Source organism: Bos mutus, chromosome 17 (assembly GCF_027580195.1).
Source record: "Bos mutus isolate GX-2022 chromosome 17, NWIPB_WYAK_1.1, whole genome shotgun sequence".
In the NCBI taxonomy this organism is placed as follows: Eukaryota; Metazoa; Chordata; class Mammalia; order Artiodactyla; family Bovidae; genus Bos; species Bos mutus.
The window spans coordinates 24,378,097-24,394,105 of NC_091633.1; the positions used below are offsets into that span (position 1 = coordinate 24,378,097).

General features: G+C 43.4%; 1 protein-coding gene across 3 annotated transcripts in view; it reads left to right on the forward strand.

Moving 5' to 3' along the window:
* GLT1D1 (glycosyltransferase 1 domain containing 1) overlaps window positions 1–16,009 on the forward strand; it is a 117,936-nt gene that overhangs the window by 66,772 nt on the left and 35,155 nt on the right. For all 3 annotated transcript variants that reach the window (XM_070385599.1, XM_070385600.1, XM_070385601.1), the window contains 2 exons: window positions 134–229; window positions 1,239–1,288. In XM_070385599.1, the coding sequence (XP_070241700.1) occupies window positions 134–229; window positions 1,239–1,288 (146 nt within the window). The remainder of the gene's footprint in view (window positions 1–133; window positions 230–1,238; window positions 1,289–16,009) is intronic.

The following is a 16,009-nucleotide window of genomic DNA, read 5'->3' on the forward strand; positions in this document are numbered from 1 at the left end:
AAATGAAAATAAAGGTTTGGTATGGGCACAGCTGGCTGAAAGGTCAGAGCCGAACAGCCTCTGACCTTTCTTGTCATCAAGTCATGGAGCTGCGTTCTCTCCTTTGAATATATCCTGAACTCTTCTGTTGCAGAGATTAACCAAAGTGCTGACAATCTACACGTGTTTCTCCTGATCTGTGGACTCAGACAAGTGAAAGACCCTCTCTATTTGGTGGATGCATTCTCCGGTATGTGTTCTCGGGTGACCCCTCACTTGCGGGATTCCACTGGGGTTCCCATCTTCGAAGGTCTCTCCTTAGGACTGTGAGATTTCTCATTTTTTTTGCCCACCAGCAGAACTGTTTCTAGGTTGTTGCTTTGGAAACAACCAGAAAAATAATCACACTGTGTAGTCATTTCAGTTGTTTTCTACCTTCCTGTAACCTCGGCTTCTGTTTTGCTGTTGTTGTTTAGTCTCCCAGTCATGTCTGACTTTTTTGCAATCCCGTGGGTTCCTATAGCCCACCAGGCTCCTCTGTCCATGGGATTTCCCAGTCGAGAATACTGGAGTGGGTTCCCATTTCTTTTCTCCAAGGGATCTTCTCAGCTTCTGAGAAAATTGTGAAAAATAGCCAATAATGATAAGGCTAAAATAATTTTACCTGGAAATAATTTACACATGCCAGTTTATATGATACATTTGGAGTTTTGTTGCACTGCTTAAGTTAGTCTATAGACTCCAGTGCATCCTACTGCTGCTGCTAAGTTGCTTCGGTCGTGTCCGACTCTGTGCGACCCCATAGACGGCAGCCATCCCTGGGATTCTCCAGGCAAGAACACTGGAGTGGGTTGCCATTTCCTCATCCAATGCATGAAAGTGAAAAGTGAAAGTGAAGTCACTCAGTCGTGTCCGACTCTTAGAGACCCCATGGACTGCAGCCTACAAGGCTCCTCCATCCATGGGGTTTTCCAGGCAAGAGTACTGGAGTGGGGTGCCATTGCCTTCTCCAATATGCATCCTAACTACCTAATAAATTAGATATCTGAATAATATGCAATGGTCTAGGAAAAAAGTTTTCCTTTAAACCATAAAATGTCCAATACTTACATTTCAAATAATTATAAGTTGCTAATATGAAAGCAAAATGATATGAAAGAATTTATATTGTAGCACAGTTAATACTGAACTGACTTATGTTTTCAGCTGTGACTTAAAACCATTTTAAAAGTCTTTTTTTTTTCTTTTTTCTCCCCAAGAATGGCATCAAGAAGAGCCCAACGTTTACATGGTTATTGTTGGTCCTGAAGTAAGTTGATTTGCTGTGAGCCTTGATCTCATCTCTATTTTCCTCCATTCTTTTTAGACATTTTATAAAATTAGTTACTTTTCTCACCCATATTTGATTTCTTTCTTAAGCAAATAAAGCCTGTTTGCCTTCTAAAAAATGAACACCAGACCAAGGTTAGAGATGATGACACTTTATAAGTCTTTACAATTAACTTAATGCTACAAAGGGTAAGTAATGGATTCTCTTGGGACTAGAGGCATATAAAGAAAGTTTGTCTAAGTCAGTATGTAAGATAGATGTTACATGTGGTCCAGATCATCTTTGAAACTCATTGGAAGTGCTCAACAGACATGGAGCTGTTCACCCAAGCACTGGATTAGGTAATTGACATGCAGTTAGAAGCCAAGTAGGGTGGAGAATAAGAATATATAAGCACAAGCATCCCCCTTCACTGGGGGATGTCCTTGGCTGACCGTGGCCATCGTCCAGGGAACAGAGGTCAGTGGAAGGGCTTGGGGGTGCGGCCTCTCATCTCCCTGGGACTCCGGACACCCCCACTCCCCATTGGCAGATCTGGAGGAAGCAGGTGATCTGTTACAGAGTCGATTCTTTTTTTTTCAATTGTTACCAAGGCTGTGTTTTTTTTGTTGTTGTTTTATTTTATTTTTGGCCGTGCAGCTCTTTGTTGAGGTCTTCTTTTCTGCATGGACTTTCTCTAGTTACTGTGAACAGGGGCTACTCTCTAGTTGTGGCGCGAGGGCTTCTCACTGCGGTCTTCCTTTGTTGCAGAGCACGGGCTTAGTTGCCTCATGAAATGTAGGATCTTGGTTCTCACACCAGGGATCGAACTCACGTCCCCTGTGTTGGCAGGTGCACTCCCAACTGCTGGACCACCAGAGAGGTCCCCCGCTCGCAGAGTCAATTCCAAGCGCACAGGACTCAGAGAGTCTGGGTGGCAACACTGGTCATCTCATGAAAACAAACGTTGACTGGCTCTGTCCAAGCAGTTTAGAAAACAGAACCCTCGTCCCGCCAGTTGGGATGTAACCCTGCAGGAAGGATGTCTCGTCTTCTCTTCATGGGGTGTCTGTATCAGGGCTGCGTCTTGTTCCCATGAGTGACATCTCCCACTGCCTTTCCCTTCCGCCCGGCAGGCTGACTCTGGGCCTGTTAAATGCCTTCGTGACATCCTTGTTCTATTCTGTAGTTTCTCATCTTGTCAGTTTCCTGCTTCCCTAGGGACCCATGAGGTATGCGGTGGAAGTGGCAAGCTTTTCTCAGTATTCTAAAGACCTCTGGAAATACTCCATTTACCTGGAGAAAGGCCCGCTAGCCTAAAACATATACCAAGAGCTAGAATTTGTAGGGCTACACTGGTTGTCACACGGAAGATGAATCGCTCCACCATCCATGTTGTTTGTTGGTATAACAGGCACTCACATATACACACCTGCATGCACACACACACATCACACACAGGCTCAGGGCCAGGCTTTAGATGGTTATCAAGAGAATTCCCAGTGCACTAATGAATGTTAAGTCACATAGTGGCAAAGCTATTACTATTATTATTTTAATTCTCTTATATCCTTCTGTTCGAGCAGCATGATTGAAAAAGTTTTAATTTGATACTGAGATTCTTGCTAACCAAGAGAGAAGACTGCAAGCTTAGAGCCATGGCAGTAGCAGTTATCTTGAAAGAATTTAGTAATGTGGCTTTCATTTTCACTGCTTTTGGTTTTATGGTTTGGTTCCATTTATGATGCATGATACTGGTTTTCCAACTCTGAAAATTTCCTTTAAAAATCAGTTGATTAAAAAAACGAATTTATTTCACAAATGTATTAAATAAACAATAGTAGAGAGGCGGCACCGATGTGATGAATTGTGAAAGTACGCAAATAGCCAGTTTGGGAAGCAGTTTTTAATGAAGAGTCAGTGTGCCTAGGAGATGCAGGTTTGAACCCTGGGTCAGGAAGATCCTCTGGAGGAGGAAACGGCAGCCCATTCTGGTATTCTTGCCTGAAAAAAATCTCATGGATAGAGGAGCCTGGTGGGCTACAGTCCTTGGGGTTGCAGAGTTGGGCATGGTTGAGCATGTGTGTGCACACACACACACACAGTGTATCTGGAGGCAGAAATACCAAAAGAATAATACTTGGTGGAGAAACATGTTCACAAACAACTCTGGCCTAATGATGACCTGATTTCTCTGTTTGACTTTTTCTGTCATGCTTCCTTTTAAGGAAACCTGGAGAGAGGTGGCAAACTTCAAAGTATAGCACTAAACATGTGCCAGAAACCCTTTTCCAGGAACATAAAGACTGAGGTGGTATTTTAGCTGGTACCGGAGTCAGAGCAGAGGGAGAGGCTAGGGCGCGTGTTGTTTTCCCGCATCTATTAGCACCTTCCTGTTTAACTCACTTGCCTACCAGTGAGGGACGCCATTTGCTTCATAAAGACTTTCTAAGTCATGGTCTCTTAGAAGAGGCACTTCTTTTGTTTTTGCTTTCTTTTGGCCGTGTCAGGTCTTTGTTGTTGGGGCTTTGTTATGGTGTTTGGACTCTCAAGTTGTAGTGCAGGGCTCAGTAGTTGTAGCGAGAGGGCTTAGTTGCTCCGAGGCATGTGGGATCTTAGATCTCCAACCTGTATCAAACCCACGTCCTCTGTATTGGAAGGCAGATTCTTAACCATTGGACCACCAGGGAAGGCCCAGTTGTTTTGTTTTCTAAACAATTAGGAAGGCTTTTTCATCCCCAGGGGAAAGAACCGTATTTTCCCATTTGTTTTTGAAACATACAAGCTTCCCTCTAACTTTAGTTGGCCTACTTTTGAAAGAACAGTGAGTGTAAAAAATGTGTTTCCTTCCTCCTAATTTCACTGCAAAGAAATTAGACTCTCGGGCTCTGGGTTGGGAGGCAGTAGGGGAGGGTGGAGACTGTGGCAAACCGTGGCATCACTGACTGGGAGCATGATTCAGCCGCAGCAGGGTTTACATCCAGAGATGCAGGCTCCTTTGTCAACCTTCCAAGAGAAGTCACAGCCCAGAGGCCTTTTTTTTTTTCCTCTTTTGAAAAAAATGAATGTGTGTGTGTGTGAAATTTTTAAGTGCTCGCAACTAGCTAGACAAACATTCGTGTGTGGCCACGCTCTGTCTCTCTCTCTCTCTTTGTTCACCTTGTCGGTCCTACAAAATGCATCTCTGTATTTTCTTTCTTTTTTAAAAAGTTGTATTTATTTATTTACTTTGATCACACGAGTCTTCATTGCTTCACATGGGCTTTCTCTAGTTGCAGCAAGCAGAGGCTACTCTCCTGTTGCAGAGCGTGGGCCCCAGGCCTGAGGGCTCAGCAGTTGCGGCTTGAGGGCTCAGTAGTTGTGACTTGGGGCCTCAGTTGCCTTGTGGCATGTAGAATCCTTCTGAACCAGGAATGGAGTCTGTGTCCCCTGCATTGCCCAGTGGATGCTTAACCACTGGACCACCAGGGAAGTCCCTGTATTTCCTTTTTTTGTAACTTCCAGAGGGAGGCAGTGACTTTGACTCATGACTGTTTCCTGATGAGAATCAGGAAACAGATGGTGACTTGAGCTGGCCGAGACAAAGCAGGTTTACAGGGACCCTGGGAAAGTCGTGTCTTGGGAAGCTTTAGTGCTTCCACAATTTCTAGTGGAATTTCTCCTTCCCCCCTTTCTCCTCCCCTTTTCCAAGCTGGTCTAATGCATCTCTGACATACCTGAGGACATATTTCTTCCTGAGCCAATGCAGGTCCAGAATAAGTCTCCTAGAATGCCCCACCCCCGAGGCCCTTGGAGGTCCCTTCTGAAGCTGCATCTTCAGCCACTGACTTAGTTTGTGTGAGTGGAGCCAGGAAAGCAAAGCAGCAAGGGAATAAAAGAGAAAGAGGAGCCTGGAAAGGGAGCTCTTGAGTGAAGGGCCGTGAAGGATTATGATCTGAGAGTTACTGGTCCTTAAGTTCATTGCCATGAATTAGTAATAATTCTCAGGCACTTCTTCCACAAGGCGCTCCACTATCTGTAATTAAAAACCCTCTAGGAAACAGAGAAAGGCATCTTGGGTTGCAAATTTGCCACTTAGGAAAACCAGCTGTAAGCACCTGGCACTGTGCCAGGGCCACACTCAGTCTGGAGATTTCCTGGGATCTGCTCACTTCTCCTCCACCAACCAGAGAAACTGGATCTTCCAGATCTAACTCTGCCTCTGAGATGCGGCTGCCTTCTCAGGCTTGCACAGACCTGAATGCAGAAGCAAGCGTTTGGGACCTGACTCCTGTTTCTTTGTCTTGGTCCATCTGGGTGGCTATAACCACGTACCACAGACGAGGTGCCTAAGAAACAACAAATTTATTTCTGACGTTCTGGAGGCTTTGAGTCCAAGGCGAAAGTGCCAGCTGTGTCATTTTCTTCTGGGGTACTCTTCCTTTATCTTTTTTTTTCCTTCGATTTTTGGCTCTACTGGATCTTCATTACTGCATACAGACTTTCTCTAGTTTCAGCGGGCAGAGGCTACTCTCTAGTTGTGGTGCCCAGGTTTCTCACTGTGGTGGCTTTGCTTGTTGCAGAGCGGTCTCAAGGGAGGGCTCGGTAGTTGTGGTGCACAGGCTTAGCTGTTGAGGCATGTGGAATCTTCCCAGACCAGGGATCGAACCCATGTCCCCTGCACTGGCAGGCGAATTCTTTACCACTGGACCACGTGGGAAGCCCAGAATCAGCAAGCAAGTCTTGCTTGCTGAGTCCTCGGAGCTGTCTGGGATCTTTTATCAGAATGCCAATCCCATTCATGAGAGTTCCTGCATCACTTCCCAAAGACCTATGCTCCCAAATATCATCACCTCGGGGATTAAGATTTCAATTTGTGAATTTTAAGGGGGATACAAACATTCAGCCCCTAGCAATATCCCTGCCTTCTAATGGGTCTTTATCAAATCTAAAGAGAATCAGTAGCCACCATCACAAACACCTTGCTGCTGCTGCTAAGTCACTTCAGTCGTGTCCGACTCTGTGCGACCCCATGGACTGCAGCCTACCAGGCTTCTCTGTCCATGGGATTCTCCAGGCAAGAACACTGGTGTGGGTTGCCATTTCCTTAGTAGACAGAATAATTTGAGTTTCTGAAATACTAAGGCAGCACTGAATATGATTAGTCACAAATTCAAACCACTTGTTTCCTTCTTGGCTCCCTCTTCCCTACAAAAGTTTTCTTTTCTTTTTTTTGGTTACACTGCCCAATTTGTGAGATCTTAGTTCCTCAACCAGGGATTGAACCTGAACCCCTAGCAATGATAATGCAGACCACCAATGAGTTCCTCAGAAGATTTAAAACCAATATTTTGATATGTAGACACACATTTCATATCCTCCAATAATTCAGATAAGCTAGTGTCTCTTAAGTGTTATGTTTCTTCGCTTTTTCTCCATAACCAGTGGTATGCTGGTCAGTATTGAACAACTGGTTCTGTTGGGATGGGCAAGGTGGTAAACCCTATTTTTTTAAAATTTTTTTAATGTGGACCATTTTTAAAGTCTTTATTAAATCTGTTGCAATATTACTTCTGTTTTATGTTCTTTGGGTTTTTTTTTTAAGCTCCCTGACCAGGATTGAACCTGCGCCTTGTGTATTGGAAGGCGAAGTCTTAACCATTGGATCAACAGGGAAATCCCAAGCTGTAGTTTATAAATAAAGCCTTATTTGCCTATTTCTGTAAAAATGTTTTCCCATGGCCAGTTTCAAATTACCAGACAGCAAGTAAAGCCAACTCCAGCACATTTTACATGGTGACCCATCACACACACACACACACCCCAGAAACAAGCTTAATTAAATAATCCTCTTGATTCGTGTATGTCACACAGTCTGTTTTTCTTTAAAAACCTGTTCTATGCCTCTGCTTTGATATTTCATGTCATTAAAACAGTGCCTATTTTTATTCCAAGATTGATTTCATGATGTGCTTCATGATTTGAAGTTTGGAAAACACTGACTTGGGCCACACTGGATGGTTGTGTGTATGTGTGTGTGTGTGGCCCCTAAACACACTCCCTCTTGAAAGCCAGTGAGTTGGCTGCTTCCTTAATGAGATTCCCTCCCCGGATCGTGGCCTGGCTTCGATATGCTTCTCGTGACCACTCAACTTAAACAAGCTCTTCCCTATTATCCTTGCAAGATTTCTAGGCATCTATCAGTTTTCAGTGTCAAGAATTCAATTTAACACCACTTTGGAATACAGAAGTAGGAGGAGACTAAAAGGGTTTTACACTTGACATTGAATCTTTGCTACAATGTTATGGGTTAATACACTGATCTTTTGGAAATGAATTTGAGAAGTGGGTCAGAGGTCAAATCTTGGGACACATTATAATTCATCTTTTAACCATTATCTCTTAGAGCGGATTAAACACCCCAAGTACTACAATTATTTTTGACATCTGATGTGAATACACTCTTCTTCCATTCATTTTTTTTTCCTTTGTTAACTGCTAAGCTCAATGACTGAATAAACGCTTTGTCTAAATTGAACCCTTTAGGAGGACTGTAGCCTTTCTGGGTCATGTGCAGGTCCTCTTAGAACAAAATTGCATTGACTCGGTTAGTGAATATGTCTTGAGAAAGAGCTCAGTCTGTTTTTAGGGAGTGCTCACAGTGCATTCAGCAGTGATTCGTGCTCCCTTTGTCAGTGTCTCTGCATGGAGCCTGGTCAGATAGGAGACGCCAGTGAAGAAGCTACACAGCTCAGCCTGTGCCCCTGGGCTGCAGCCTCAGACCAACTTCAGCACAAGGACATGTATTAGGAGATGATAAGAACTTCTAAGAGAATTGTTGGGGAGGCTGAAGATCAGGTTTGACTACATCCGTTTCTTAGACTCTGGGTCATTCCCTTCAAGGTCCATGGTCTGCCATGGGTTACCTCTGCCATTTTGTAAGGAGAGGACCAGACACCTAATTCCACTTCCATCAGACCACACCCAGTGGGCAGAAGTGAGAAGATGCACAGGGGAAGCAGAAGAGGTGAAGTGGATGCCAAATATTCAAAGCAGAAAACTGATGATAGTGGCGTATGCAAATCACTGATTTGTTTGTATGAACGATCAGACAAGAACTGAATACTTTTGTAGGTCACTTAATGAATGTCAATGTGGCCCTTATGTTTAGTCCCAGAGAAAAGAATAGACTTGGCCCCTGCCTGAGTGGACATGAGGTCTGGTTAGGAAGAGAGACGACAGGTAACTCTAGACTGGAGGTGTATCTGCCAGGACAAGGGAGCCCACGGGCTGGGCTGCATACAGCATTCACGTTTGTTCCTACCATGTTCCATGGTCCAGCTCAGAAGGCAGTTATCACCCTCCCTTTGGAATATTATTGCTCTCCTTTTTAATCAATGCTCATCTCTCAACCAACCATTTATAAAATACTAGAGAGAGAGAATGTTCGGGAGAAGGCAATGGCACCCCACTCCAGTACTCTTGCCTGGAAGATCCCATGGATGGAAGAGCCTGGTGGGCTGCAGTCCATGGGGTCACTAAGAGTCGGACATGACTGAGCGACTTCACTTTCACTTTTCACTTTCATGAATTGGAGGAGGAAATGGCAACCCACTCCAGTGTTCTTGCCTGGAGAATCCCAGGGACAGGGGAGCCTGGTGGGCTGCCGTCTATGGGATCACATAGAGTCGGACACGACTGAAGCGACTTAGCAGCAGCAGCAGAGAGAATGTTCGGAGAAGGCAATGGCACCCCACTCCAGTACTCTTGCCTGGAGAATCCCATGGATGGAGGAGGCTGGTGGGCTGCCGTCTATGGGGTCGCACAGAGTTGGACACGACTAAAGTGACTTAGCAGCAGCAGAAGCAGCAGCAGAGAGAATGTTGGGCTTCCCAGGCGGCACTAGTGGTAAAGAACCCACCTGCCAATGTAGAAGACGTAAGAGACGCAGTTTCGATCCCTGGGTTGGGAAGATCTCCTGGAGGAGGGCATGGTAACCCAGTCCAGTATTCTTGCCTGGAGAATTCCATGAACAGAGAAGCCTGGCAGGCTACAGCCCACAGGGTCGCAAAGAGTCGGACACAACTGAAACGATTTAGCACACACGCAGAGAAGGTGTTCTTAGATTGCTTTAAAAAAAATGGTGATGCTGTGTATGTTACACAGCTAAAAAATAAAGTGATCATTCTTAACAAGAACATTTCAAAAAGCGAGATCCCAGTCCCCTGTTAAATCTACTTAATCCTTCATTACTGCTTACTGCTGGCAAGTTTGTTAACATCTTTAGAACAAGATCGAATCATCCCTGTCAGGCAAAGGGTAGTTCTGCATGGCTGGGTAATAGAGTGATTGTATGCTAGCTGGGTACCCTTCACTGCTCTGGGCCTCAGTTTCTCCATCTGTAAAGTGGACATGACTCAGAAAACACTACTCAGAAAACTCATAGTTTCCTATGAGGCCAAAATAAGCGAATACTTGGCATAGCACCTGGTTCATAGGCAGCATCATAGGGGCGTTTAATTAAAGAATGAAAGAACTTTCTGTGCTGATGTTTCCTTTGTGTGTTGACAGGCTAAGATTCTGTTTTAGCTGCAGGATGGTTTGAGTTAGACGCTGGTTTTCTATTAAAGCTTCTTTGATCTCTCAATCCAACCATTTTGGCAAAGCATGTGGTTTCTGCTTGCAGGGGTGTATGGAGTGGGTGCATTTTATGGTTCTCTTTGATAATCAGTGTGGTAGGAACATTCAGCTCGTGCGTGACAGCTTAATGACTTCCCACGATAATTTCTTATATCTAAGATGATTTTCCTTTAGCCTGGGAGTTGAGACAATGTATTTTGCTAGAAAGTAAATAAGCTTAGAAGGAGGAAATAGAATTTTCTTTGCTGCTTGCCATGCTCTCGCTTTTTAAAATTTCATAACATGCGCTTTCATTAAATAAAAATATCTACCCTTCTTTTTTTTTTTTTCTTTATCTTGTGTTTTGTTCCCCTTGGTTTCACTAAGAGATTTGAAAATGAACTGATGTGGAAGGCAAGCCCAGAAAAGTTTAATGCAGTTTGTACTTTCAACTTGAAAGTTGCTGTTACATCTTCGGCTAAACTTTAGTTAAAGGGTTATGTTAGTTGCTCAGTCACGTCCAACTCATTGTGACCCCATGGACCAAAGTCTGCCAGGCTCCTCTGTCCCTGGAATTCCCTAGGCAAGAATACTGGAATGGGTAGCCATTCTTTTCTCCAGTTAGGTATTTCAGCTATCTTTTACATTTTTTTTTTTCCTTGATGAAATCTTTTCCCCTAATCATGAGAGAAGAAACATGTTTAAAAATTAAAAACAAGAGGAATTTCTGTTTTTTTCTAATAAGAAAAAAATTTTTGGCCACACCATGGAGCATGTGGAATCTTAGTTTCCTGACCAGGGATTGAACTGGTTCTCCTTGCTTTTGAAGCACAGAGTGTTAACCACTGGACCACCAGGGAAGTTCTGAGGAATCTGTAACTAAAAATTATCATAAGTAAAGCATGTATGTCAGAATTCATGGTGGTGGTTGTTTAGTTGCTAAGTCATGTCTGATTCTTACGACCCCATGGACTGTAGCCTGCCAGGCTCCTCTATCCATGAGATTCCTCAGGCAAGAATACTGAAGTGGATTGCCATTTCCTCCTCCAAGGAACTGAACCTGGGTCTCCTGCATTGTAGTGGAATTCTTTCCGCTGAGCCACCAGGGAAGCCTCATCAAAATTCATAAGTGTTAGTCGCTCAATCGTGCCTGACTCTTTGGGACCCCATGGACTGCAGCCCACCAGGCTCCTCTGTCCATGAGAGTTTCCAGGCAAGGATACTGGAGTGTGTTGCCATTTCCTTCTCCAGGGAATCTTCCCAGCCCAGGGATCGAACCCAGGTCTCCTGCACTGCAGGCAGATTCTTTACTGACTGAGCTGGTCAAAATTCATATGTAATGCCAAAAGAAGGCTTTCATGAAATTGTTTACCTTTTCATGATGAGATATTAGGGTTATAATATAATCTAATGGCTTAGGATAATTCAAGTGAAAAGAATCAGAAGTAGGAAACAGAAAGGTAGAACCAGTTGGAAATCATTCATTTAGCAAATATTATCCAGCACAGAACTAGCATGACCTTGGGAGGAAAATGAAGATGTATAAAGAGAAGAGTTGGACAAATACCCAACAAGTACCAAAAAAAGTAGGTCCATGTTTTGTAGGAGGTGGTAGAAAAGTTTGAGAGGAGACTTTACTTCCTGTTTGGATGATCAGACAAAGTTTCTCAGAGAGGGAACTTTTGCCTGTGCAGTGGGGGATGAATGGATTTTAAGGGTTGAGGTTGGCCTTCCTGGTGGAGAAAAAGACATGTAATTAGGAGAGAGGTGAGAAGCAGAGAGTAAATGTTACTGAGTCCGAATTCATACTGCCTGCTGCACGACAGGCCAATAAATCAAGAAATGAGTTGTTGGGGTAAGAAATAGCAACTTTATTTTGGAAGGCCAGCAGACTGAAAAGATGGTAGACTAGTGTCCCAAAGACCCATCTTCCATACAGATCTGCATCTACAGAGCACAGCTCTGTGTGCTTGGCAAGAGACAAGTGAGGCATCTGGTTGTCTTTTTAGAAGACACCAGTCTGTGGAGAAGGCAATGGCACCCCACTCCGGTACTCTTGCCTGGAAAATCCCATGGTGGAGGAGCCTGGTAGGCTGCAGTCCATGGGGTCGCTAAGGTTTGGACACAACTGAGCGATTTCACTTTCACTTTTCACTTTCAGGCATTGGAGAAGGAAATGGCAACCCACTCCAGTGTTCTTGCCTGGAGTCCCAGGGACAGGGGAGCCTGGTGGGCTGCCGTCTATGGGGTCGCACAGAGTCGGACACGACTGAAGAGACTTAGCATCAGCAGCAGCAGTCTGTTGGCAATTCATGCCAAATGTGCCACAGTTATGCCAAAGGACATTCATCCAGCATGTTGCATACACTGAGAATATCCCTAAGACCCTACTAGGACAGAAAACATTTCACTCCTTAAAAAACAAAATTATCTTCCCGTTTGATATTTCTAAATGTTACATTTTTCCCCCATGGGGTCAAAAGCTACCTGTGTAATTTTGAGTGGAAAAATAGGGGGCAGAAATCAGGGGTCACAATTTTTCCATTTCCATTTGAGAATAGTATTAAAAGCAGAGACATTAACACAGGTCAGAATGTTTCAGCAAGCAAGTTTCAGAAGTTGAATTTTATAACAATAAACCTGTTAAAATATTGCCAGCATTTGGATTTTCTTAAACAAATGTCTTTAACAATTTTTTTTTATTGATATGGGTGTACCTATGGCTCGTAAAAAGCCTCTTGATGAAAGTGAAAGAGGAGAGTGAAAAAGTTGGCTTAAAGCTCAGCATTCAGAAAACTAAGATCATGGCATCTGGTCCCATCACTTCATGGGAAATAGATGGGGAAACAGGGGAAACAGTGTCAGACTTTATTTTTCCGGGCTCCAAAATCACTGCAGATGGTGATTGCAGCCATGAAATTAAAAGATGCTTACTCCTTGGAAGGAAAGTTATGACCAACCTAGATAGCATATGAAAAGCAGAGACATTACTTTGCCAACAAAGGTCCATCTAGTCAAGGCTATGGTTTTTCCAGTGGTCATGTACGGATGTGAGAGTTGGACTGTGAAGAAAGCTGGGTGCCGAAGAATTGATGCTTTTGAACTGTGGTGTTGGAGAAGACTCTTGAAAGTCCCTTGGACTGCAAGGAGATCTAACCAGTCCATTCTAAAGGAGATCAGTCCTGGATATTCTTTGGAAGGAATGATGCTAAAGCTGAAACTCCAGTACTTTGGCCACCTCATGGGAAGAGGTGAGTCACTGGAAAAGACTCTGATGCTGGGAGGGATTGGGGGCAGGAGGAGAAGGGGACGACAGAGGATGAGATGGCTGGATGGCATCACCGACTCGATGGACATGAGTTTGGGTGAACTCCGGGAATTGGTGATGGACAGGGAGGCCTGGCGTGCTGCAATTCATGGGGTCACAGAGTCAGACATGACTGAGTGACTGAACTGAACTGAACTGATGGCTGATTCTTGCTGATATTTACAGAAAACCTCAAAATTCTGTAAAGCAATTATCCTCCAATTAAAAAAACAGAGTGGCAAAAAATTTTTTATTGAAATATAGTTGATTTACAAAGTTGTATTTCAGGTATACAGAACAGTGATTCAGTTATATATATATTCTTTTTTAGGTTCTTTTCCATAATAGATTAAGTGATTCAGGTATACACACACACAGACACACACACAGACACACACACGCACACATTTCCCTGGTGGCTCAGTCACTGCACTGCCTATAGTACAGGAGACCTGGGTTTAATCCCTGGATCAGGAAGATGCCGTGGAGAATGGAATGGCAACCTACTCTACTATTCTTGCCTGGAGAATTTCATGGTCAGAGGAGCCTGGTAGGCTATAATCCATGGGGTTGCAAAGAGCTGGACACAATTGAGCAACTAACACACTCACACAAACACACATTAAATATATGTTCTTTTACAGGTTCTTTTCCATTATAGGTTAAGTATTGTTCCCTGTGCTATACAGTAAGACCTGTTTATCAGTTTTATATACAGTAGTGTTTGTGTGTTGGGCTTCCCTGATAGCTCAGTTGGTAAAGAATCTGCCTGCAATGCAGGAGACCCCAGTTTGATCCCTGGGTTGGGAAGATCTGCTGGAGAAGGGAAAGGCTACCCATTTCAGTATTCTGGCCTAGAGAATTCCATGGACTGTATACTCCATGGGGTCGCAAAGAGTCAGACATGACTGCTGTTAATATATCCCTCTCTCCATGCCTTTCCCCTTTGGTAACCATAAGTTTGTTTTTTGTCAGTGAGTCTATTTCTGTTTTGTGAGTAATTTCATGTACATCATTTTAAAAATTCCAAATATAAGTAGTATTATATGATATTTAAAACAAGTACGTTTCTTGTTGATGGCAACTAAGTGGTCTTTGCAGTATTTTAATCATATGGTAGGTTCCATCTGTTCAGTACACTTTTGAGTTGCTTTACATACATGTGTCTAGTGGTGTGTATCTTCTGTACTGTTCCTGCAAGTTTGCTATTAAAGTATATTAAGCTTTTAAAAAATCTAGGAATAATTTCCATTTTGTTATACACCCAGATTTGCTGTGTCTACCATCAAAGTGATGTCATGACCTCAGGGGAATGAGTGAGCTTTGCGTTACTGGTTCTTTGGGATACATCTTCAGCATATGAATATTTTAAAGGATCTGGGCCCCTCCACACATACACACACACAGTATTTCCTTGCCAGACGAAACCAAAATGAAGTTTTTGGAAAACACAAAATTATTTTAGTATGACAAACTCTAGGGATATCATCATATTCATTAAGTCGACTTGGTTTGTAATTCCTGATACCTACTGGTGAGGTGTGAATGAGAATAGAAATTGAATCTGCCTTCACTTCTAAACTCATCTGCAGTAACAGGAAGAGCTGGCAGACACTGTATTTGTAAAATGTGCTTACACCCTCATCTACCTCTGTCTTTGAAGACATGTTTAGAATTTTGTCTTACACTTGCTTAAGTTTAAGAATATTTTCTCAGTTATTTTAAAATTGTATTCATTGTTAATAAAACCTGGGGAGGGATGCAGGGTAAAACCTGTCTACTGATTGTTTCATTTAATAGTTTGCAGTTGGATGAAACAGACGCGATAAACATGCACTGCAGCTTCATCCTGATAGGATTGTAGGGACCCTATGACAGGTGGAAAGTTATCCGTAAAGATCCTCTTGGTACTTCAGGAAGTAAATTTACCCGAGAAGAGGTCATTGTGCATAAAGAGTACGTTAGTTTGGCTTCTGATGGTCAGGAATAAGGTGTGTTTTCTGTGGATTCTGTGATGGCCTTCAGGTGTGCAGGGTCTTGCTGAGAAGTACGGCAGTGTCACTGGGAAAGTACACGTTTGAGATGGCGTGTCTAGATAGTTTTGTATTAGTGCTGCAATCTGCAGCTCTCACTCTTATGCATTCTAGCAAGGCTTTGATATTTAACTTTTCTTCTACTACTCATATAGCAGTTACTGTGTTTCAGAAAAAGTTGTAAGCACTGAATGTGTTTTAACTATTTGATCCTCCCAACAATCCCACGGTGCTGTTATCATTCTCTTCTTATGGATGAGGAGGCTGAAGCCCAGAGAGATCCATTAATGTGCACATGACCATGTGGCTAGAGATTGGTTTGGGAAGGATTTGACCCAGGTGGTCTGTTTCCAGAGCCTCACTCAGTCTGGACATCTACATATGAGTTTTCTTAAAAGCATGTGGAGTCAAAAAATGTTGGTATAAGAGACCAGTTTAAGAAACATTGCTATTAATGTTTGCATTAATTTAGCAAACATATTGACTACCAGGGATACAATGGGATGAAACAGGGTGCCTGGGAGCTCCACTAGTAATCCAGTGGTTGAGAATCTGACTTGCAATGCAAGAGACACTGGTTCAATCCCTGGTCTGGGAACATCTCACATGTCACAGAGCAACTAAGCCCATGAGCCACAACTACTGAAGCTTGTATGCCTGGAGCCTGTACTCCTCAACAAGAGAAGCCACCTCAGTGAGAAGCCCATGCCCCACAACTAGAGAGTAGCCCCCAATCTCCACAACTAGAGAAAGCCCACATACAGCAAAGGAGACCCACCATAG